Source organism: Hyperolius riggenbachi, chromosome 2, assembly GCF_040937935.1.
Source record: "Hyperolius riggenbachi isolate aHypRig1 chromosome 2, aHypRig1.pri, whole genome shotgun sequence".
NCBI classification, from domain to species: Eukaryota; Metazoa; Chordata; class Amphibia; order Anura; family Hyperoliidae; genus Hyperolius; species Hyperolius riggenbachi.
Genome location: NC_090647.1, coordinates 151,134,263 through 151,160,273, shown reverse-complemented (window position 1 = coordinate 151,160,273; position 26,011 = coordinate 151,134,263). Strand labels below are relative to the sequence as shown.

At 43.8% G+C, this 26,011-nt stretch overlaps 1 protein-coding gene and 1 long non-coding RNA gene across 2 annotated transcripts in view; one reads left to right on the top strand and one right to left on the bottom strand.

Moving 5' to 3' along the window:
* Positions 1-19,798, top strand: part of LOC137545916 (uncharacterized) — a 95,903-nt gene extending 76,105 nt beyond the window's left edge. Inside the window, exon 4 of the long non-coding RNA XR_011026119.1 lies at positions 18,900-19,798. This is a non-coding gene — a long non-coding RNA (uncharacterized lncRNA). The remainder of the gene's footprint in view (positions 1-18,899) is intronic.
* Positions 1,759-22,225, bottom strand: RND1 (Rho family GTPase 1). The gene is made up of 5 exons (XM_068267692.1): positions 21,976-22,225; positions 20,105-20,192; positions 6,373-6,482; positions 5,021-5,155; positions 1,759-2,602 (listed from the first exon to the last, which is right to left on the bottom strand). The coding sequence occupies exons 1-5, from the start codon at positions 22,093-22,095 to the stop codon at positions 2,357-2,359; spliced, it is 699 nt and encodes a 232-aa protein (XP_068123793.1). The 5' UTR covers positions 22,096-22,225; the 3' UTR covers positions 1,759-2,356.
* Between the last annotated feature and the right edge of the window lie 3,786 nt (positions 22,226-26,011).

Here is a 26,011-nt window from a genome sequence, read left to right as displayed (position 1 = left end):
GGCCTTCTTTAATATCTCACCATCTGTGATCAGTGCTTGACAGAAAGTAAAACATTAAACAACTTGGGCATGCATTAATAACCATATGAAAATCTATCACTCAGCTCAGGAGGCACCACTTGGCCTAGAGGCCAGTGCAGCTGGCTTGCCCTGTTCCTCCTCCCATGGCTGTAGCTGCTCCTTCCTTTACTACCGGTATTTAGGAAGCGGCGACTTTGTCTAGAGACTTTGGAAGTAATTAGGCCTTCTGTACCTCCAGCATTGAGGAAGGCGTACGGTAAAAAGGGGCGCTGGGAAAAAAGGGCGCGGGGTTTTAAACGATAAACATGAATAACGTTTAAAAACATAATGTACTATATTTCGTTTAAAAATAATGTTTTATAAAGTTATAAATCATTAAATAATGTGCATGAAATCGGCAATTGTGAAAACGTTAATCTTCCGTTTAAAAAGTGAAACGTATAATAACGTTTAAAAAAAAATTAGTAAGTAACCCTCCCTGTACCTACCCCTAACCCCTAGACCCCCGTATTGGTGCCTAAACCTAAGACCCCCCTGGTGGTGCCTAAACCTAAGACCCCCCTGGTGGTGCCTAAACCTAAGACCCCCCTGGTGGTGCCTAAACCTAAGACCCCCCCTGTGATAAGCATTAATAACGTTTCAAAAAATATTGTGCGGTTTTTCGTTTAAAAATAATGTTTTAAAAAATATTGCACTGTTTTTCGTTTAAAAATAATATTAAAAAATGTATAAATCATTAAATAATGTGTAATCATGAGAAGCAGTTATAAAACATTAAAAGTCTCCGGGCGCCGCTTTTAAAACGTTATTTTTCTCCGGTGCCCTTTTTTCCTGTTGGGCGCCCATTAAACGATATTAATTATGGGAGTGAATGGCAGCGCCCGATTTGTCCACTAGCCTCCTGCGCCCTTTTTTACTGTTACCTTGAGGAAGGGCATAGTGACCATGCCAGGAACAGGAAACAGAGGCTGCATCCACCCCTTAAAGCAACCCAAGCAACAATTTAAACATTTTTCTAAATGAACCTCTTCATATGGGAGGCTCTTAACTGAGGCTGTCATTACTTTGGGATGCGCCATTTCCTCTTTAGACTGGCCACACCGACCTCAGTTTACAATCTTGTGAGAAGGTACTCGCATCTACAGCCTACATCTCACAGAGTGCATTGTGGTAGGTGCACGCCCACAACACTACCAGGAGGTACAAACTGTGGTCCATGCAGCTAGTCTAAAGAGAAGATGACGCATCCCAAACGGACGGGGGACCAGAGGAGCAATAAGTAATGGTGCCCCCATCCCCTGGCACACTCGGTTTAGAACCTCCCTTATGGGAAGTTTCACTTAGAAAACATTTTTAACATTTGTGCTCGGATTGCTTTGACATGCCCTTTGCAAGTTATGTTACAAGCCGCGTAGACATGTAATGGTTGTGGATGATTTCCTATGCTCACAGGTTCCAACTTCGCAGGCAACTCCAGCTTATATGATGGATAAGAAAAGCTGGGGAGACAGGCAACAGTTCTGTGTGTACAGTTAAGTGTATACATAGCCTAATGTCCAGTTCATTCAGGAAAAAGTGGCAAAGCATTGCACGCAGCTAGATACTGCTGCTGGCTGCGGTGGAGTATGGAACAGCGCAGCCCAACTCGATACAAGTAAATGGAGCAGCCTGTCTCCACAACTTAAAACATTTTTCTGACAAGTTTTTTAAAATTAGGATTCAAAGCAGTTGCTGTAATTCTGTAAAAAAACACGTTTATTCGTATTACGCAGGTTGTTCCCAAACTAAACAAGTCAGGGTTTGTTTTTTTGTTTTTCCCATATATTTCCAATAAATAAATTTAGTGTCACAGATCAAGCACATACAGATTTATGATTGACTAAAATAAAAAATAATTTATACAGTCCTCACAGCGTTGGAAAGAAAACTACTTGTAACCAGCAGTTTCCCCAACAGCTGCTACCTATACAATAATGTACAGGCACAAGTACCACAGGGTTAACACTGTAATGAGAATTTTCTGGCAAGTCCAGGGTGGAAGCCAAGGTGAGGGAAGGGATAATTTTTAGTAAAAGCAGATAGTTTTCAATTTTAAGTGGTGTCTGCCATGCTGTACTGGTTCCACCTCCTTCCTTCGTGTGCAATCAGTCTTTGTGCAAATCACTTCAGCCCTTCAGTCTTTAGCCTCTGTGTGCCAGCTCGCCCCCTGGGGGTGAGGCTACTGCTCCCAGGATCTTCACCCCCGGGCCCGGCGTTCTCTGCCAGTAATGAGAAAGAACGCTGGGGAATGTCCAAAGTCTGATACAAGTGTCCAAGTCATGCCGGCCAAGAAGCCTTACATAAGACAACAGCTCTTGGCCTTCTCTTTCTTGAAGGTGGAAGAAATGATTTCAGAGCGGCTGGGTATATTCAGAAGTCTCTTAGATAAGCTCCGGACGGGGCTTCTACGGTTTGCGGGGGTAGGTTTGGTTAGACACACTGAAGATGCTGAACGGAATATGCTGTGTACACTTTTTTCTGATGTGAAGGCTGAACACTCAAGATAACTCTCTGCTCCTAATTGCTTAGCTGCAGCACAACCCTGGAAATAGAAAGAAAATGACAAATTTAGACTTTAAGTCTTGAATACATATTAGCCTTGTACATATTCAACCCAGATGCAAAGTCTCCTGAGCAAGATTATTAAATGTTTGAAGATGTGAAAGTGAAATATGCAAAGAAGAGTAAATGGCTGAGCATTAACATAAAAGTTAAACTACAGTCTGCCATAACATATGGTTAAAGGGAATCCTAAGTGTAAATAAACTTATGATATAATGATTTGCATTTGTAGTACAGCTAAGAGATTTAACATTAGTAGCAGAGATATGAATCTAATATTATTTCCAGTAAAGGAAGAGTTAAGAAACTCCAGTTGTCATCAATGCAAAAGAGCCATTGAGCTCCACTACTTTCAAAGTTGCAGAGAGCTCTGTCTTCTGAAGCTTATTATCTCAAGTGTCTGTCACTGTATTTTTATTCTCTGCAGAGGAAAGTTCAAAAGTTCACTAGCGTGCTCTTTGAAATCATTTAGAATGCTGAGTGTAATGTATAAACTGCAAATATTAGAGAATGATGCAATGTTATAAAAAAAACAACTATACAACCGAAAATAAAAATGAGAATATTTTATTTGCTACTAATGCTCTATTAATTATCCGTACTACACAACCAATTCATTATATAATCATTTTTTTCGCTTCAGTGTCACTTTAAGATGTTCTTCTGTTCAATACCCATTTATTTATCCTACCTGCCTTTGTCCCAATGTAACGTCACTGCCCCCTTGCAGTGCTGGGAACTGCCATACATGGACACGCTATAACCAGTTAAATTACAGAACTCTTCAGTGAAGAAAATTAGCTCTTTTCAACGTACACAGAAGCTCACTGCTGTGTCTGCTTTACCCTTATGTCTTGCAATAAGCCAAACAGATGTTTGTAAATGATTAAGGGCTCGTTTCCACTGTAGCGGTGCGGAATCGCCTGGATTCCACCGCAGAAGAAATCGCATGCGGCTGCGTTTCCGCATGCGGATTTACCCGCGATTTTGCATGCGATTTCGCATGGCAAGGAGCCAGGCGAATTTAACCATGTCACTGCCTGTGTAAAGCTCCATTGCTTTACATGCGAAATCGCATGCGAAATCGCGGGGAAATCCGCATGACAAAGCCGCATGCGATTTCCCTATTCAATGCATTAGCGGCGATTCGCCCGCATTCCTGCCGCACGCGAAATCTGACGACCCTGTCGTGCAGATTTTTCCCGCACGCCGAAATGCACCCGCACAACGCACAAGTGGAAACAATCCCATCCACTTGTATTGCCTATGCGAATCCGCATGCAGTGCCTGCATGCGGATTCGCTATAGTGGAAACGAGCCCTTAAAGAAACCAAAAAGCCAGGGACTTCTCTGCCAGAGCAAAGCAAAGTCTATTCACCATTTCAGGCTCTATTTTTTTTTTGACAGGCGTTTGTATATTTGTTGGAGCAGAGGTGTCATTTTAACTACAGTTCCACTTGACAATGACAGACCAGTTGTTTACACATGTTTGTTTTTCTTAGGGCCCGTTTCCACTTGTGCGGTGCGAATTAGTCGCGTAAAATGCAAAACAAATTTGCACGCGTATGCGAATTTTACCACAAATTTGTGGGCGTTTTCGCATATGTTAATAAGTATGCGAATTTAACCATGTCAGTGCCTGTGTGCTTTTACATTGATTTTATGCGATAACGCCTGTGAATTCACGGTAAAATTCGCATACGAAAACGCATGCGAATTTCCGATTAAATACATTGTATGCGAATCGCATAGCGGTATGCGAATTCTGCGGGGTCTACCGTGCAGATTTTTTCTGCACAGAAAAATGCTCAGAAATCCTGACAAGTGTAAACAGGCCCATCCACTTGTATTGGCTATGTGAATCTGCATGCAGGAAACGCATGCAGATTCGCTATAGTGGAAAGGGGCCCTTACCGTCTACAGAGCTATCTTGCTGTATTAAATATAACAGAATCAATATGGATGGCAAAGGAATAATACCGGAGGAATGTGTACTAAGGGCTGCCAGTATTGTGCAAGCCAGTGTGTACTAAAGACTACATACAACACGTTCTTTTTCAGTTTAGCTTATCTTTCAGCATAAAGAAAAACAGCTCTTTCTAATATAGCTCTTGTGTGACTTTAAAATCCATTGACTAGTCAGCTGCCTATTTTAATATTGTGTAATCAGCTTGACCAGCCCTTTGTGACACGGCCTGGAAACCTACTCTAACGCAAAGGTTTCCATTATACAGGTTATTACATACAAAGCACCTAATAACCAAGGGAGTAAATGGAAATACCATTTTCACTAAACGCTCTAAGTCTATTTCCTTTCATAAAAATCTATTTTAGCTGATACACACAAAAGTAGCTGAATTTGTATTGGACTGTACTGCAAACCATGATGTAAACTAACCTGCTCAAAAGTTACAGGCGCCTGTTTTTGGTTGGTAAGCTCCATAATTGTGCTAAGGTCAGTCCGTAGATCGATTTTACAGCCAATCAGAAGAATCCTTGTGCTGGGGCAGTAATCCACGACCTCAGTTTTCCACTGAAACCAAACACAGGACAGAATTAGTTCATCCAAATATAGCAGATCCTACAATGTACCATTTCCAATAAGTGATTCTACAATGCAGGTTTTATATGAATAGTTCTTACAGAAGTTGCCCTGTAGTTTGCAATATTGCCTTGCATCCTGTTAAAATCTTTGTTCACCTTCCCAAAATCCCCTGTTAGCAAAGGTGAATTAAGAACTATGTCCTTACTCACACAATTTTCATATTTAATGAAGCAGTTCCAGAGAAGAAAGTCAGTCACATGACACAGAGATCCCTCCAGGGCAGGTGTTTCCAGCTGGAGAGTAGCTCTCACTACCCAGCTCATCTCTGTGCTGCTGAAAGAGTAACTCCTTGTGGCCAGCATTGCAGCTCTGCAGATTCTTATAATGAAACTGCAGGCAGCAAATAGTTTATCACTGAATGGGAGAGGGAAGAGGTAGGATAGTTTAGGTGATCTGTGCCCACAGGGAGAGACTGACATGCATCCCCCTCCCTCAGCTTGACAGCTTTCTCTTTTTAATGACAGAGTGTGCATTGTGCTATGCCCATGTTATAGCGTGGACGTTGTGCAACGCACACTGTGAACTTAGCCTAAAGTCTGGTACACACGAGTGAGATATGTTGCCCAGAAAGGATCAGTATTCAATTGCTCAGGTGCCATTGCAGGGCCTGAGCTGTATAGACACGTCACTGGACCTGTTCTGTTGCTATGTGGAGGTGGTGGGCCAAGGAGCAAGGGGATGTATCACAGCCGGAGGGGTGACCGGGGAAAAGATGATCTCTCCTAGTACTAGGCTAAACTGATCCACTGGGCTGATCGCTGGTCAAAGCATACGCTAGATAATCAGCAGAGGTTATCCTCTAGCGTATGTACTACACAGATCCAGTTTCCAAAGGAGTGTAAAAGGTTGCAATAAAACAGTGTAGTATCAGGCACAGCAAATCCAGGGTGCATATTATGTAGTCTTAGCAGTCAGGGATATACTGTATGTTTGTGTTGTCAACCATAAGAAAGGTTTAAATTTAATGGTATGAGCTGAGCTTTTGCCACCCGTCTTCTGAAATGTATGCAGTCCAGCTAAGCTAGCATCTGCAGTACAGATATATATATATATATATATATATACACACACACACACACACATACAGCATCGCATATAATGAATCATCTATTCTGAAAAAAACAGACAGGGAAGAATGAACTCACCTTCTTCAAAGCACTATCTAGACTCTCTGGCCGGCTAATGTCAAAGCAGAGCAGCACTGCATCAGAGTCGCTGTAACAGAGGGGCCGGACGTTATCATAATACGGAGAACCTGTGAACAGAAACAAGACAGATGGTCAACAGGTGCTGAGGTCAAACAGATGCAACCCTGCTACTATTCACACCCAGTACAGTGGGAGACATCAGAAACACACAGGTTACACATAATTAACCTAACTTGCTTTTTGCCAGCCTTGTGAAATCCCTGTGTGAGGTCTGGATGTGAAATGCCCTTGTATGTCCCATTTCCTAATGACAAACACAGTCTATGGCATATTATAGCCAAAGGCAAGCAAACAACACACAATGGGCTTGATTCACAAAAGAGTGCTAACTGTTAGCACGGCCGTTTTCGCGTGAATTTTCGCATTGCGCGCGATCGCGAATTTTCGCGCGAATCGATAACGTTTTCACGCGCAAATGCGAATTTTCCCGCAAAATTGATATCGTTTTCGCGCGAAAATTCACGTTTGCGCGCGAAAACGTTATCGATTCGCACGAAAATTCGCGATCGCGCGCAATGCGAAAATTCGCGCGAAAACGGCCGTGCTAACAGTTAGCACTCTTTTGTGAATCAAGCCCATTATCTCCACTAAGTGTTCAATAAGGCAATGCAAGGCCAATAAAGTAGAATCAATACATTATTATATTTTTCTAATCTATTTATATTACATTTTAGTTGCTGTGGGGACTGCACTCCTCACAAGGCTACAGTTATTATTATGTATTTAAATAGTGCTGATAGATTTTCCACAGTGCTTTAGAAAGTACATTGAAGAATTCATATCACTTTGAGCGGCTCACAATCTAATATCCCCACTATATACCAGGATGTATCTGATAAAGCTGTCAGTATGTTATTGGGTTGGGGGGGGGGGTGGGGGGGGGAAGGACTCATGCAAATATAGAGAGAACATAAAAACTCCATGCATGTAGTGGCCTGGCTAGGATTCAAAACGCATTGACTCTGGCACTGCAAGGCAACCATAACCTCCTAAGGTGGCCATACACAGGTTCATATCTGTGGCACTTTGATCACGTCTGCCAGAGGTCTTTTGACCCAAGTATGTCCGCTCAGCGGATCGTTCAGAAACAGCCTTATCAGTCTGACTGACAGACTTGTACACACGTGCTACTGTTGCTAAAACGCCCGCCCAGCGGGATGGTCTGGCGGTAGTGTGCGTTTACGCACCTTGATGCCTAGTACACACCGCACAATTTTCTGTGAGATTTTCTGTTATGCTGGGCATACATGGGCCGACCCGCCGCCGTCCGGATCGATTCCCACTCGTCCCCGCGGGCGCTTCATTATCTTCCGCTCGGCTCCCCGCTATTGTCCGCCCGCGGGGATAGAGCGGGGTATCGATCCGGTTGGTCATCGGACCTGTGGGAAATTATCAGCTGGGAGCATCAGCGGCTCGATACATGGTACAGAAACGTAGCGTGTATCCCTAGCATTAGATTTACCTGCCAGATAGATAATTTCCAACATGTTGGAAATTATCTATCTGCCTAGCAATTAAGCATTGTTCTACTCAGCAGGAGATAACCAGAAGACAATGCACCAGAGATAATGACCAGTCTCTACCAGTACTTTACAGAAAATAATCTAATTACAGAAAATCTAAAGGTGCGTACACTTCCGCTGGGTGGATGTTCAGCCGACAGTAGTGCGCGTGGACGCTCTGTCGGTGGACTGATAAGGCTGTGCGTGTACGCACTACTGTCGGCTGAACGTCCGCCCAGCGGGAGGGTCTGACGGACCCGTTGTTGCCGGATGTAGTGCGTGTGTACGCACCTTAACAGAAAAATCTAACAGAAAATTGTATGGTGTGTACTAGGCATATCAGCTGGTGGTGAAATCGATATTAGAGAAGATTTCTGCTGAAATCTTGTCTAATGTCTACTGGTGCAAAGTAGTAACCAGAAAAGCAATAAACATTTGTAAGACATCGATTGTTTACGTGATCTACCACAAATTGTATTGTGTATAGCTAACTTATGATTTACATCAGTCACTACTAATCAGTCAATTTCTGGGTGAATCCTGTAAGAATTCAGGTCCCTTGTATGGTCAGCTTTAGCCACCATGTAAAATACATTGTACAGTATACACAAAGTTTGGTTAAATGCAGCGACAGCAGAGAACACAACAGTCTATTATTATAAACTATTATCATAAAATAACCTATTTAAAATAAAAAGATGTCTATCTCTGCTACTGACAGCATGTATGAACGGGATTAAAAAAATTTTTTTACAGTAACTTCAGCCAAATTTTAGAACCTCTGTCAGGATTTTACTGCTGCCTGTGATTTTCCCCACTTCCTGTTAATATTGACATCAGGCTGTGAGTGCATCTCTACAACTGAGACACAGTCAGCAGTAAACATAGGACAGTGGATCTACTCCATTTCCATACAATGAACTTTTTTTTCCCCAAGCCCTACTAGAAAAATGCCCTGTTCTTAATGCAGCACATGAAATGTGAGGGATTTACTCCACTGGGAATCCAGACAGCAATAAAACAAACCATAAAAATCAAATAGCCTTCCCCGCTATTCAAAACTATAAAGACAACAAGTTAGGCTGGATTTCCACTTCAAGATGTGCTAAACAGCCAACAATATGCTAGGATTGCTATAATTATTGATTTGGCGTAAAACAGTCATTAGTTACTGCCTTTGCCTCCAGACATATAAACAAGTGTAGTCTATTGTTATAAATAGTGACAAATAATTTGGCATCTAGCTAGCCACTGACACTAAAGAGAAACCAGCTTTCTGCATTGTGTTGGATGCCCTGGCCATATGTCATGACTTGAGGAATGCATTTGGCTATAGACTGTAACAATATATAATAGCTGCTGGTAAAAGCTACCTGTATCCGTAAACTTGCCTTGGACTGACATCCCTAGAGAGCAGCACAACTTCAGGGACAAGTTAGCCACTCATACAGTGAGCGTGTTCTTGCACTGCAGCGATCTTTCCCTGAGGAGGCCATTATCTGCTTTGTCCTTATATGTGACAACATTTCTCTGTGCCAGCACAGGTCTGGGACACCACATCAATTTAATGACTGTGAGAGAACAATTATTCAAAGCACAGTATACCACCAGAGAGGCAACATGCGCAAGTGCCTGTCGTGTGCTGACGCTTTTCAGAAGTGGCTTGCAAGAATAAAAAAAAAAAATATACAGTGATGCTATCCTTGGGTAGGACGCCCGGACAACACCCCACAGGCATATGCAGGGCAAAGGAACCATGCAAGCCGTAAGCCTTCCCCACTTCACCCTCCTCTCCAGTTTTCAGCTCAGCAGCTTCGTGCTTAGAATAGCAAATACCCCCTCCCTGACTAGAAGAACAGTTTCCATGGCAACCAGGCCAGACCAATCATGTTAGGGGACAGGAGGCTGCAGAATATCAAGACATTCAGCATAGAAATATGTACCAAAAGGAGCTAATGAGTTAAAGGTTCATCTATTGCGCACTGCATTGTGCTGCTTACGTCCAAACACAAAAACCTTCTTCCAGGAGTGCTAAAACTAGTCTCAATCAAAGCTGTGTTATTTTTGGATGTTAGAATCAAATGATTCTGCAAGTCCCCAGAGTAATAATTCCCAAATCATCATACTGGCTGGAAACACATTAATCAGCAATTTATACAAGTATTCTGGGAACAAACATCACCTCGAGGCTATTGGGCACACTCCCAAGTTAAAACCTACCGTAATTATTGCTAGTATTAACTATATATACACTTGAGTTGGACAGAATAGACAAACTGACAATCGCTAACACAAGGTAAGGTAGGCTGGCATGCTGATTAGGAAGAGTCTGGCTACCTGGCACAGATCTTCACTGCTCAAGGACTGGCTGGTGCCTGCTGCAGTGCTTCCCTCGGGGCTTTTTAGAAAACTGCGCAGCTGAGTGTACAAGTCTGAGCCATAAAACTGGCCGAGAGATTTGCACCAGCAATCTGCAGCATCTACTAGACTGGCTATGCATAGCAAACAGCCAGCGCAATCAATGTTGGCAATACATCTCTACAGAGGGCTGCAATTTATTAAAATACAGAAAGCCTTTGAGCAGGTCTGTACTAGCACACTCTACAGAAAGATAGACGATGCTGCTGCAGAACATTGTAACCCACAGCAGTCAATTAGAAAGCTTTATTGGTTCGTTACTGCTGAAGACACCAATTTGATTGCTAATGCTATGACACAGTTAGATTTATAGTACGTGTCTATGCATCTACAAGTTGCTGCTAGCGTGCATATAGTAGTTCTTAGGGCTCTTTCACATCAGAGCTTGCGTTGGAGAACGCTCAAAGCATACGTTTTGTTGTATGCGTTTTCATATGCGTTGCACTGCAGTGAGTGTGCGTTTTTAATCCGTTTTCAATGCGTTACAGCACATAGAAAAACGCAGGTATTTTTTTTTTCTTTTAGTTTTCAACTTTCTACATTGTTCCTCTGTTGCATTCGGGGACTGATTGCCTGCGTTAAGGGCTCTTTCACATTAGGGCAGATTTTCTGCGTTTCAACGCAAAGGGTAAAGTTTGCGTTACCCAAGGTGAAATGAAAGTCCATAGACTTTTAATTTTAGCTTTCACATATAACGCAGCCTTTTTGTGCGTTGCGTTACACTGCACCCAGGCGCAGTTTTTCGGCCGACGCTAGCTTTATGCGTTACAATGTTAGTCAATGTAAAACGCACACTATGCGCGTTTTTAATCCGTTAACGCAGGCAATCAGTCCCAGAATGCAACAGAGGAACAATGTAGAAAGTTGAAAACTAAAAGAAAAAAAAAATACCTGCGTTTTTCTATGTGCTGTAACGCATTGAAAACGGATTAAAAACGCACACTCACTGCAGTGCAACGCATATGAAAATGCATACAACAAAACGTATGCTTTGAGCGTTCTCCAACGCAAGCTCTGATGTGAAAGAGCCCTAACGGATTAAAAACGCGCATAGTGTGCGTTTTACATTGACTAACATTGTAACGCATAAAGCTAGCGTCGGCCGAAAAACTGCGCCTGGGTGCAGTGTAACGCAACGCACAAAAAGGCTGCGTTATATGTGAAAGCTAAAATTAAAGTCTATGGACTTTCATTTCACCTTGGGTAACGCAAACTTTACCCTTTGCGTTGAAACACAGAAAATCTGCCCTAATGTGAAAGAGCCCTTAGCAGCTTCATTGGCTATATCTGCAGCATAGGTCGTTGATGTGTTGCCGCAACAAATTTCAGTTCCTGTACATGACTGGTCAGTATGCTGCATGTCACACTGGTAGTGGACTTACAAAAATACTTCTAATGACTGGCCAGTTTGCTGTTAGCAGGTCCTGGTCTTATAAATTCTCACCACTACTTCCTGTGAATTACAGGTCTACCTGCTTATGTAGACACAAGGCAATAAACAGGAGAGGCTGGCACTTTCCAGAATAACGTGTTTTAGTTGTTGCAGGCCACCACTAGTGTTTCATGATACGCAGGTCCCTTCATCAGGGCATAGTAGGTCTGTCAAACAATATCAAAAGGGACAATTGTCCATACAGCCAAGCTAACACTCTTCTGTTTATTGCCTTGTGGATAAAGAGTGTTGTCAAACATTCTGAAAACTGGCTTGAGCACCCTGGTTAAATTTCTGGCACATAACAAGGGTGTGCGGGAAGAACTTTCTATATATTGTCTCTTCATTCATAGGCTGCCCACATGAACAAAAGCCCTCCTCTCCATGTGCAGCAGCCCCCATTCCATATGTACCCATGCGCAGCAGCCACCATACTCCATGAGCAGCTCCTAACGTGTACAACTGCCCCCTCTCCATGTGCAGCAGCAGCCCCCATTCCATGTCTACACATGCGCAGCAGCCACCATACTCCATGAGCAGCTCCTAATGTGTACAACTGCCCCCTCTCCATGTGCAGCAGCACCACCACATTCCATGTGTACCCATGTGCAGCAGCCACCATACTCCATGAGCAGCTCCTAAGGTGTACAACTGCCCCCTCTCCATGTGCAGCAGCAGCCCCCATTCCATGTCTACACATGCGCAGCAGCCACTATACTCCACTATACTCCATGAGCAGCTCCTAACGCATACAACTGCCCCCCTCTCCATGTGCAGCAGCAGCCCCCATTCCATGTGCATCAGTCACCCTACTCCATGAGCAGCTCCCCACATGTACAACAGCTCCCTTCCCATTTGCAGCAGCAGCTCCCATCCATGTGTACCCATGTGCAGCAAGCACCCTACTCCATCAGCAGTCTTCTAATTCCACTGGCAGGGCCTCCTTGTATAGCATTTCCCCTAAGTCATGACATATGGTAACCCAACGAACCCCAAAATCCTGCTATTTTTAAATAGATTCTCTAAATGTAAAAATGAACCCTTCAGTTCCTCAACAGGCTATTTTTTGTCATTTATACCACTATTCACCCTGTCATTCTTGGCTCAACAGAGCATATTGCCATCATAAAGTAGGCCAGCTTTATCATAGTGTAGGAAATAAAACTGTGTTCAACTGGACTCTTCCACTTTCCTGCAGTTTTCCCAGTGCAGATGCAAAGAAGCAATAAAAAAAGCAAAGTAAGCAGAAGCAGGCTTTCCAGAGGAAGTGTCTAGGTAGATAAGCCATGAGAGAGGGGAGAAGCAGAGTAATTAGATTTCTGTTTCAGGCACAGCTTTGAGAAAGGAATGGGTTGTTGTTACAGCTGTTCATTAGCAGCATGAAGAAGTCCCTTTTAAGGGTGGAATCAGTTATAGGTGTTGGCCACCACCATGTCCCCCCAGGGCAGTACTAGGCCTGAAAGTCCAGCTAAACAGCAGCCGGTTGGAAGGACAATAAACCTTTGATTACAAGTTGTCTTCAGTTAAGACAACTGAATAAGAATGCTAAAAGCCTTCAGTTTGACCCTGCACAACAATTGCCATTTTCCCACTGTCTTTAGCCATATTGGGAGGTTTGCACAATAATAGAATAATATAGGGATGGTGGGATAGAAGTGCTTACCTACTCTGTGATGGCCACTAACATGTCTGGACAGATGCCCATAGACAGAGGCCGGTGCAGACAGGCTGCCTACACAACTATGTATGATGGAGGGAAAGACAATAAGATTGCATTTAATGCAAATTGTAATCAAGTCCCAGGACTGTTTGACTGAGAACTCCACACACACACACACACACACACACACACACACACCAAGCAGAATCAGCAGAATAAGCAGGTTCTGCCAGTTTAGAATTTGCTTATCACTGCTAATGTAGCTGTAGGGGGTTGTAAAGCCTGTAGAACTTCATATAATCGCAAATCGGGTTGTCTACAGAGGAGCAGACCAGCAAACATTAATTCCCTGTGATCAATTCAAATCAGTCAGTCAGGTGTACAGTGAACCCTACAGTCTTCAGCATTGTGATTTTATACACACTGGAAATAGCAATTGCAGTGTGATCGCGATTTTCACTAGTTTACAAGTGAGTGCGCTCTGCCACAATTCCGAGATGGCACCGTGTTTGTTTGATTTTCAAGCGCTAGCATTCATTTAACCCAATCGCAAATTCAGGAAAAATGCAGCCGGCACTATATTTGTAATAGAGTCTAAAACGGATCATACTACTCTGTACAGGGTACAGTGATGATGTTAATCACGGTGCCCTTGTTATGGGCAAAACACTTGCTTTGATTGAATAAGCGCATGCAGTGTAAAAGGGCCTAACACCCATTGCTATCCCCCACACTCCACCCCAGAGAAAAGCAGCTGATGTCTCAGGGAAGAGAGATGATGGATAAATTCACCCAAATTGATCATCCTCCCCTTTCTCTGCTCAAACAGGGTCATGTGGTATGTTCTGGAGGGCCCAAATAACAGGGATTGTTTCCAGTATAACCATAAATCACTGGATTGTGCAACAGTCACCTGATGTCTGTAAGTCTCTTTACATAGGAAACATATCAATAACATTCCTAGTTGTGCATCAAGTTAGCATATCTTGAGGGTAAACTTCATGTTTTATACATTATAGATGTGAGGCTGAGTGCATTCTATTGATTTTCATTATCAATTCCAGGATGAAGAGCATCTTCCACAGGAAGCAAGCAATGCATTAAAAACAGCAAATCAAGTCCCATCATGCCTTGTCAGCTCCCAGGCTGACCTTGTACACTCTTTGCGTGCTGTGGGATGATGGGACATGTAGTTCTACACCAGCGATAGACCTGTCAGGTGCCTATCAATACAGTCCATGTGCATTCAACCCTATGATATGCTAGTATCAAATACCTTCCATTATGATGTTCCCCAATGCTTTTACATATACACCTTTTCCAGTCATTTAACCTAAACACACATGTATATACATTGGAAAAGACTAATGGATTAATTATAAGTGTTCTAAATATACCCACTGAGATGAACCAATTAATTTTTAATAGATAAATATATCTGCAACATATGGGCCAGGGCTGGAAGTGAGCTGTCAGAACACCTTACTGTCAGATATGAAATATACTCTAGTTATGCCTTTTGTTCAAGAACCCCGGAATGATTTTGCATTCACGCTTGACTTCCTGTCAGATGCAGATGAATAGAATTGGGCTATGAGCATGTACACATTTATTGCGGCTCTGTGACCTCAATGTGTAAGCTTCTTAGTGCTGCCTGTTAGTATCGGAGCTACGTGATGTATATACCGGTGCATTTGTGTAAGCAGAAAAGAGGCCTGACCAGAAGAGTCTTGGACATGTCCTTGGTGTGTGTTGGGAGATGGGGGGGGGGGGTAGTTGTAGTTCAGAGACAATGGATTCCTTTCTTTGTTTAATATTCACAGATGTTGTCTAGCTAGTGTGTCAAGACACAAAGCTACAAAGCACCTGTGTGATTAGACTGTCATGGAAGCAGAATTCCCAGGCTCCTGCACAATGGCTCCAGGACAAGGCCTAAAGCTGTGTACATGTTAGCTTTTCCATGGCGGACATATATCTTGTGACTGTTCCTGGTTATCTCAGCTGAAGACCTAAACTGTGTCTTGGCATGTTAAGTTCCTGCAGTAGAAGCAGCTCGCTTTGCCTCTTACCCCTACATAAGGTACAACACATTGCTCAGCAACTGAACTTGTTGCTAAAACTCAACCTGAAATGATTCCAAATAACTGTTTTGAGTGACAATAACCCACAGAGTGTAATTGGTGTAAGAGGTGATCATTTCAGTATCTCTACACTAGAACAGGTTTATTGAAATAAAACGGAGGAATGACCACCTCCTGAGATGGAAGAAGCACCCAATCACACTAGGGGTTTTCATTCCCATTATACCCCCTTCTCTAAATACTGTAAATCATACATTAAGTGGACTGAAATGTATAAACCCCCCACCCCCATGTGTGTTAGAAGGTTTCCCAAATTACTCAAGTTGTACTCTTAGGCCCAGTTCACATTGGACTAAAAAATGATCCGCTTAGTGGAATGGATCTAAACAGAGGTGAACGGATCCTATGTTATTCAATAGGATCCATTCACATTGCTTCATTCGAAGGGATCCGTCCGCCCTGTTCCGCAAAACGAACTGCAAGTTTGGGTCTGCAGTGATTTTTCCGGATCAACGTGTCCATCGCAATGAACACGCTGTACCAGAAAGGAGGGTCACAGATAAAACTGATGTCTATTAAAAGCGGTTGGATCCACTTTTCATCTGTGTGAACAATTCCGCACTGTTTCACCTCTGTGGAGCATTAAAAATCTCTAGGAGACCTGACCAGGGAGTTTAGCTTTAACTTGGATGCCCTTAATTGTTTGCCCAGCCAGTGATGTGGCTCCCAAACCCACCTTCCCTCTCCTCACTTTTGCCTCTACTTGCCAGTGCTTGAGAGATGTCAATGGCTGGTGTGGATGAGAGACATAAGTTAGCTAAACTTCTTGCTACTTGGTTAGGTCACCTGGGAATTTTTGCCATTCTGAGGCAGCAGAACAATAAGATATTGACACACAGCTTACAACCCTTTTAACAAGCTTCCCATAGGGGCGTGTTTAGTTAAACACTTCAGGGATACTTGGAAACAGTGGTGGTCATATGATCACTGCTGCCCCGCGAGTTCCTCCACACCAAGGATCTGCCATGTCCAATCCTTATCTCTTCATGGGTGCCAGAAGCGGCAGAAAGCAGCAGTGCACCATGACGGTTTCCTTAGCTTCCCATAGGGGCGTGTTTAGTTAAACACTTCAGGGATACTTGGAAACAGTGGTGGTCATATGATCACTGCTGCCCTGAGAGCTCCTCACTGCTGCCCCGTGAGTTCCTCCACACCAAGGATCTGCCATGTCCAATCCTTATCTCTTCATGAGTGCCAGTAGCAGCAGAAAGGAGCAGTGCACCATGAAGGTTACCTTAGCTTCCCATGTACCTAAAGGCACTATACTGTACAACTTTGCAGTTTCAAATTTGACCACTAGTGCTTTGATTACATGATGTTAAATGTGTACACACACACAAACAATGTAGACCACAGGGATACGGACTTGAACTCGACTGCACTTTGGGACTGAAACCTGCTAAGACACATTGGGGAGGAGGTGCACGATCAGCTGCAAACAGGAAGAGTAATGGTGCCCACTAATGATACAATCGTTTTTGTCCAATCTTGGGGGACTTGTAGTTTCGTAACAGCTGGAGGGCCAAGTTTGCCCATGCCTGTGCTAGATTCATGGCAGACACATCCTACAACTGGCCATACCAGCTGAGAACCCTCGGGTCTGTCTACGGGGATTAACCATATCTAGTTGCTTTATGCTAATCACACACTAGCACACTGATCTGTCAGGTATATTTGAGAGCAACAGAATTTATAAACAGCTTAAGTATCTGTACAGTCATTTCACTGGGATAACTTTTTTCTCAGTATCTGATTGGACATTTGAAACCAACAGATTGACCCTTCCACATTAGCTTCAGTTAATCATTTGCACAGCTGGAACATTCTATTGATATGAGAAAAATCTGCTAGTTTAATCTGCCAATGTGGCTGGAGATAAAGGGACAGTTGGTTATCTAATCTGAGGGTAACAAAGACTGAAAATATTTTTAAAAGATAGAAGCGACTTCCTATCTGGCAGTCTCATGGCAATCCGCTATAATCTGCTTCTACCCAGTCTAAAATGGCTGACCCTACAAAACACAGCGATTGGCAGCACAGCAAGTGCAAACGTAACATGAAAGGGTCTCTCGCTTTCTGAGTGTACTGAAACTTTAACTTACACTACAAACCTTGCCTGCAAAAATTCTGATATAACGTAGCTCACACTGGAGACTAAATGCTGAAATACATCAATATGGGCAATCAATATCCCTTTCTCATAATCACATTAGTCTCGGAAGTCAGAGTATTTTAAACCAATTAAGTTTCCTCTGTGCGCCTCTTGATGTACGCTACAGTCAGGCCCGGATTTACATCACAGGAGCCTATAGGCACAGATGTCCTGCCACCTTAGACTTTACCCTCCATGGACCTACAAACCCCCCACCAAACTGTCACTTCTTTCTTACTTCCCTTGCCCGTCATAGGTAGCTACAGGTGCCCCTTAGTATTAGGTAGCCAGAGCTATCCTCAGTATCACGTAGCTAGAGGTGCCCTGACTGAAGAGGGATCTTGTCAGTGGAATGCAGAGAGCAGGGTGAGTAACCTCTTATTTACACTCTCATCAGGACACTGCATATAGGGAAGGAGGGAGGTGCTCAGGGAGGGGAGTGAGCTGCCTTTCCATCATTAGGCGCCTGTAGGCACATGCCTACAGTGCCTTATGGTAAATCCGCCCTGGCTACAGTTCTAGCACACAAAATATGTTGGCTCACATAGGCTGTCTCAACACATGGTAATTGTATCCCAGAGGGTACTCTAGCAGGCCTCAGGGGATACTTGAACGTCCAACAGTCAATATATTATACCAATTCTTAAAAAGAAAAAAAAAGATAAATATATAAATACACCTAAACAGGTAGTTATTTAAAAGCATTAATGAATAATTGCAAAGCATTTATCCACAATTATGCAGTTATCCTAATAAATACAGCATATATGTATCAAGGGTTAAGATGCTGTTGCCAACAGTAGGGGGATCTTGGCCAACACAGTCATAAATAAAGGGGTACAAGATATAGGAATGCTGAGAAGTGCAGATTTCTCAAACTTAGGGCTTGATTCACTAAACCATGATAACTCATATCACGGCCGTTTGCGCGCAATCACGAATATTCGTGTGCAATCAAGAATGTTTGCGCAAAAACGCGGCTGTGATATTAGTTATCACGGTTTAGTGAATCAAGCCCCTGGTGTGGCCATGGCTTAAAGAGGAAAAACATTAAAAAATAAATCATTAATAAATGTGCTTATTTTTTTACAATATTCACTTATAAATTATGATATCATTGTTTGCCCATTGTAAAATCTTTCCTCTCTCTGATTTACAGTCTGAAACGTATCACTGGTGGTGATATCATTAGTGCAGCATAAAGAATATTCAGAGGCGTGCACCTTCCGTCCAGGGGATATCTGTGATATCATTAGTCCTGCCAGGTGAATTGTACAGAATGTTCCTTATTGAGAGTTCAATGCACAGAGGGAGATATTGCTTGTTTGGCAGTTGCAATGAGGTTAACAGACAGTAAACTGTCAGGACCACGGTTATGACGTCACACTGTGGGAGGGGTTTCACCACAATAAAGATTTAAGGAAAAGGTGGTATCAGCTACTGATTGGAATGACGTTCAATCCTTGATTAAAGTTCCCATTTAAGTAATGTACAGACATTTCATAATCCAGTACCACTCAAATGCCTTTACAGAATGTTTGCTGAGCAACATGTACTGCAGTATGGAGTGGGGAGGGGAGGCCTGCTGTTGAGAGGAATGAAGGGTTATGATTAATGTGGCTGATTGCTATGCCTGGGCTAGGTCCCCTGCAAGGTGACAGGAGATATTTTATGGGGACATTAGATTGTCAGCTGATACAAATGATCAGTCTGGGCAACAGTGATCCAATGCCTGTACAACATAGAATGACTGGTCAGACTTAATGGGAATGACACATAGGAGGTTTTTGCCCCAATTAACTCTTCTATTCTGTTAGAAATCTCTTCCATGAACCATTAAAATGAATTATTCATGAGGTTATATTCAATACTGCAGTTAATGATTGTAATCTGCTTTGAAAGTGAGTTAAAATCAGCTTGTGTTGGCCAAGTTATGGCCGTATATTGTTTCATGAGTTAATTAAAGAACACTTGGGGACATTCTTACACTGGTTCTTTACTTATGTCATCGATAAGCACTTTTTTTTCCTATTCAGACCCCACTGTTTCTATTGTCTTTGAAGCCACACCTATTGCCTCTGGAGCTGTCAAATAAGCATTTGCATTCCTCATTCTAAAGTTAGTTTTTCAAGCTGTAGCAATGCACTGCACTCTTAAGGGACATTACTTTCAGTATTGCTAGAATACCAAATGTCATGTTCCATCTAGTAGTTAGCATTAAAGTTATTTTACTTTGAAAGCATCCGCTGTGGTTGTTTGTCCATTACTGCAGTCCAGTCTGAACCAATCTATTGCTGCAAACACAAGAAATCAAATAGATCCTTACAAAATTCATACATGATGTGTCCCATAGAGAATTCATACCTGATGTGTCCCATAGGCTGAGCTCCACACGATGTTCTTCTGTCTCTAGGCTAGCTGTGTAGTTTTCAAACACTGTAGGTACATAGGTCTAGAAACAAGAGACACACATATAAAGCTTACTGACAACACTGCAGCCAACAGATGATGCTTCAATGCAACAGAACATTGCTAAGACATTATTTGAGCCAACACAAGCACAGAGGAGCTGACACCTACGCAATGCACACTGGAACTGCAGGCAATATGGCTCACTGACACCACTGCAGCCAACGCAAGCACACGTGTCTCAATGGCACCACTGCAACATACAGATATTGATACGCAAGGCAAATGCACCACAGACAATCCAGACAGGCAAGACAAAGGAGAAAAATCAAGAGTCAGACTGAGGGGAAAAAAGAAGAGTTTCAAACCTTATTCTGTATACTGTAGCCAAATAGATCATAACAATACTATACTAATAAGGTACCATAAATTTACACAAGGAAATGTTTTACACCAATTAATGCACATGAGGTAATACAATTCTGCTTTGAATGTACCTTGAGACCACATGCAGAGCTCTGTAAACATTCCCAAGGACAGGCAAAACAATACATTGGTGAATAGCTACAAGGCTATAAAACACTCTAAATGCACTACAATAAAAACACAGGCTTCTAAAGTTACTGACCAAGCAGCATGAGCTGCTGAACCAATAATTACAGTCTTGGCAAAGTTAGGAAGTACATTGGCAGGGAGAAAAAAAGAAAAGAACTAATGAAAGCCAAACAACTAACGGAATTCAACATCTTTACTGTAAAGAAATTGTTACCAATCCATGTATTTGGGTTTATGTAGGAATTAAAAAAAAAAGGAAAAACAGATAAAACTACATTAAACACATTATGAACAATTTTGATTTAGTATATGGAGCTTTAAATATGTGTACAAATTAAAAGCTGATATTATAAGTACTATTGGAAATTTAACTATCAAATCTGTAGATGGCACCACACCTGCGTGTATCTACAATAATGTTGATATTCGATTAAAAAGAATAGACGTGATACTGCCCTTCATTGCCCAAATTGCATTAGAAATTACCAGGATGCAGCTAGAGCCATAAATCAGCACAAGACATCGGTGCAGGGGTGGGTGTATGGAGGTAAGTGTCACAAATGCCAATACGTGGGTGTGTGTAAGCTGATGGTTGCAGTGCCACAAATACCGGCACAGTTGGTGGGTGCAGTGCCATACAGGCCAGTAAAGATCTGGTGGGGTGGGCAGAAACAAAAATGTGAAGCATGCAGATGGAACTAAATGGGCAGTGTGTAAGGTGCAGTGCCACAGATACAACATGGAGGAAAGGAATGGTATATGTTCAGTGCCACAGATACATTATGGGGGGTATGGTGGCAGAAGTAGTGCCATGCATGCCAAATTATGTAGGAGGTTGTAGGTTCATCAATATACGGATGGTAGTCCACAGGGTGGGGGCAATGCAGGGTAGTAGATACAATGAAACAGATGCCAATATATGGTGATAAATGCAGAGCTATTGATGCCATTATATGGGGATGTATGGTAGGTGCAGTGCCACAGAGATACCAGAACATGGGCAGATGTAAGGAGCTCAGTGTAACAAATGCCAGGACACAGGTGTATGAAGGTAAGTACAGTGCCATAGGTACCAGCCAGGCGGAGGTAATGCCTGTGCTGATCAGCCCTGCAGGGGGCACATAACCATACTCCAGGCTGCAGCTGCTGGGACTCTCATTGATAATGCAGTCACAGCCCACTGCACAGGCATCCCAACAGTGCTAAGGCTACATGGGAAACTGGGCAGCAGCGTGAGACAATGAATGGGGGACTCTCGGAATGTCACTCACCTCCGGGTAACAATCCTTGGCCAGGACTTGTAACATCGCCGTTTTCCCGCAGTGCACGTCTCCTACTAGGACTAGCTTGCATCTCACCACTGAGGGTTGGGGGCTCCTTCTCTCTTTCATTGTGTGAAGATACGAGTTCCGCGCACTAAGCTTGCGAATAACGTCCCAGGTTCCCTTTGGCCAATGCTAAATCCAAGCAGTTCAGCAGAGTGAAGCTCACGGCACTCAGTCTTCCTATATAGAGCCGGGCTGCGCCAATGACAAGGCGAAGGCTCCCAGCTCTAGGCCAATGCGAGCTGGTGTGGGTCTGGCCCCGCCCCCATACGCCGTGCCTCCAGGAGCGACAGCCCGCCGCAGCCCCGCTTCCCTAGGAGAGAGACATGTGCGATGTGCATTGTCATGGAATGTCTGGTGTGTGGAAACACCAGAATTACACTACAATGGCCGTTATTAGCGTCTGACACATTGCTCCACTGAAATCTTTATCTACCTTTATTCTTGTATACTTAATTCGCTTTGCGGCTCAGAAGACCTGAAGTGACAAGTGCTGATAGCTTGCAATAATGTTACTAGCGCAACAAAGGAGGGATACAACTTCAAAATACAATTTGTAACTGTGAGAAAAAAAGCAGTGTCTGGACGTCTGTATGAATGGCTCCAAAAATGTGACCTGATTTAAACCAGCCAATGCCCTGTTTAACAAAGAGCCCTTTACCTTGGGTGACTGCTGAACAAAGGTTTTAAAGGAAACAGGCTTTGCAATATTTGTAAACCAACAGTTGTTTAACTGGATAAGTATGTATAACCTCAGGCTCACTTTTTGTTTTGTGTTACCGGCCCCATTCACACGGCATGCGTTCCCATAAGCGTTTCGGGAACGCGTGCAGGAGGCAGACACGCACGACATCAGACAGTGCATAGACCAGGCGTGCCCATTAGGTAGATCGCGATCTACCGGTAGATCGCAAACAGAGCCGGGACAAGGTCCTCCAGCACCCAAGGCTGAGACACCAAAGTGCGCCCCTCCATCCCTGCCACCCCAGCCATCACACACTGATTGCTATTAGACTTAAGAGGCGCCACAGGGCCCACAACCTCCCCAACACCTTAATATCTAGTTATCTGGCTTGCAGTCACTGCTATGTATCCCCTTTTTCTTATCTCTTTCTTCTTCAAACACAATTAGGAATGACAGCTGAATGAATTCTGCGCCCCCTCCTATACTGTGCCCTGAGGCTGGAGCCTCTCCAGCCTATGCCTCGGCCCAGCCCTGATCGCAAAGGCCTTCATGGTAGATCCCGACCCCACTCCATTTTCCATTCTGTATATATAAGTGTGCTCCTAAAATTGTACATAGGTAGATCACTTTGACTTGCTAATTTTTGAAAGTAGCTCACAAGCCGAAAAAGTGTGGGCACCTCTGGCATAGACGTTCACACTGCATGCGATGTTCACACTGCATGCGTTCTGGACCAGTGCAGTCCGGGAACGCATGCTGCACAATTTTTTTGCAGAAATGCACAGCTGACCCATTCACTTCACTATAAATTCAAAGAAACGCAAGTTGAAAAACCCATGCGGTTTTCTTGCGTTCGAATGCGTTTTCTATTGCATTTTGCACACACACGTGACCTGGGAAAAAAAAAATTATGGGAATCGCAGAGGGAAACGTACGCTAAAACGCAATAGTACGCGTTTTTGATACGCGTCTATAGACTTTCATTGCGTCCGTTTCTGTGCGTGACGCACAGAACTGCGTGCAGCAATGCGGATGAGAAAAGTATGCGTCTCATACGCATACATGTGAACGAGGCCATTGGAAAGCATTCATAGGCGTTTCTATGCGTATATTGTACCCGTACGCGTTCCCTCAAAACGGCTAGGAACACACATAGTCTGAACAGGGCCTGAATGGGATCAGCCACGCAATGCATACAAACGCGGATGGCGTGCGTTCGTATGCGTTGTGTTCCGAACGCACGGCCGTCCGCGTTTGTCAATGTGAATGTGGCCAAATAAGTTCAGTGACATTAATGCTGTAAAAAAAATAAAAACCTGCTCATCCAGCGCACAGGTGACATTACCTGTGCATCTGAGGATATTCCAGTGCTGGAGCTTGGAGTGGGGGCCCACCATGTCACCCTAACCTCAATACAGAGTGAAGCATCTGGGTAACTGCCACAATTAACAGTTTAAACGTCTAACACTACCATCCAAAGCTGTACATAGGCTATCCCGTCCATACATTTCCTTAGGTATCATCCCTCCCGGAACCTTCGCTCCTCCTGAAAGAGACCCTCTAGTAGTCTAGTTTGGTCACCTCCTCTTACTCTGACACCCAGGACTTCTCACGAGTGTATCCTCTCCTTTGGAACTCTTTCCCACAGCCTGTCTATCTTGCTAAAAGCCTGGACATTTTCAAACATACCCTTAAAGGACATCTGAGGTGAAAATAAACTAATGAGATAAACAATTGTATCTATCCTCCTTCTTCTAAAAATGAAATTTTTAGTTGCCCCACAGTTTTATTATATATTTAAATCTACTTTTTAAGTTTTTACTGTTTCATGGCCTATTCTCAATGGCACGTGCATTGAAGTATGCCAGAGCTAAAATCTATGAACTATTGATAATTTTTATCTCTTTCCTGCTGTCAGAAGCCATTCATGGCCAGAAAGTGTTTTATGGCTGAAATTCCTTATCAGTGAGGGTATATACACTATACACTATATTCTGACCCGGTCCCAACCCAGACTGAAACTGTCACTTGCATACCTGATTTTTAACTCTTTCAGGCAGAGAAAATAAAAAAGGAACATAGCACAGTTATTTGTGTGCTCGGCACTGTACATACACACGTCTACCTCATTATGTCATGTGTCACATCGGATGTCCTTTAACTTTTTGTGGACCGCCGCAGTATAAATCTACGTTGGGCGAGTGGCGCTGCGGTTCTGCCCGGACATAAACTCTAGGTCCTATTCATCGCGTGTCCCCGCCCGACACTCGTCGCTCTGTCCCTGCCGCAATGTGCTGCCCTGCCGCCTCTATGACGGCAGAGCACTGTGAGCCGGGCAGGAGCCATTTTCATTGGCTCCTGGCCCTGTCATTCCTGTAAGCCAATCCCATTGGCTTGCATTGAGTGACAGGGTCAGGAGCCAATGAAAGCGGCTCCTGACAGGCACACAGCACTCTGCCGTCATAGAGACGGCAGAGAGAGCAGCCTGCTGCGGGGACAGAGCGGCGTGACCGGCAGGAGCAGGGGCGTAGCAATAGGGGGTGCAGAGGTAGCGACCGCACCGGGGCCCTTGGGCCAGAGGGGCCCCGAAGGGTCCACCCTCTATCACAGTATTAGCTCTCTATTGGTCCTGTGCTGGTAATCATCACTTCTATAGATGCTTTGAATAGTAGTAATCCTTAACACACTGTTCCCAATCCCCTTCTTGCACCTCTGACACTGTGGTTGTCCTTGGCAAGTTTTGGTGCGCTGTATCAATTGCTATGTATAAAGTTCTTGGGGGGCCCCATGTAAAACCTGCACCAGGGCCCACAGCTCCTCAGCTACGCCACTGGGCAGGAGCGATGGATTATTGTGTCGATTCGTCGGGATCTGGCGTTTTAGCGTACCAGCAGCCTATGTTCCTTAACCACTTTACCCCCGCGCGTACGTATTTCTCCGCCCCTTTTTCCATCCTTTAAAAACCAGGGACGGAGAAACACGTACTTTCCGCGTTCCCGACGCTGTCCGCGCTCCCGCTCGTAAACACGCCGCCCGCCGCTAGTAAAACCGCCGCCGCCCGCTCGCCCGGAGATCAATGAACGGGAAAATCCATTCCCGTTCGTTGATCTAAGCCCCACAATGACCCGCTGCTCTCCTATGGGCAGCGCGATCATTGTGAGAAGAAACTCACGTGTCCAGCCTCCTTATTCTTCCTCCAAGCTTCCGGAAGGAGGCTTGGAGGTCGCAATAAAGCAAAAAGTTACTGTGGCCATCTTGTGGCCAAATAGTAAACTACACCCTACACATTTTTCACAT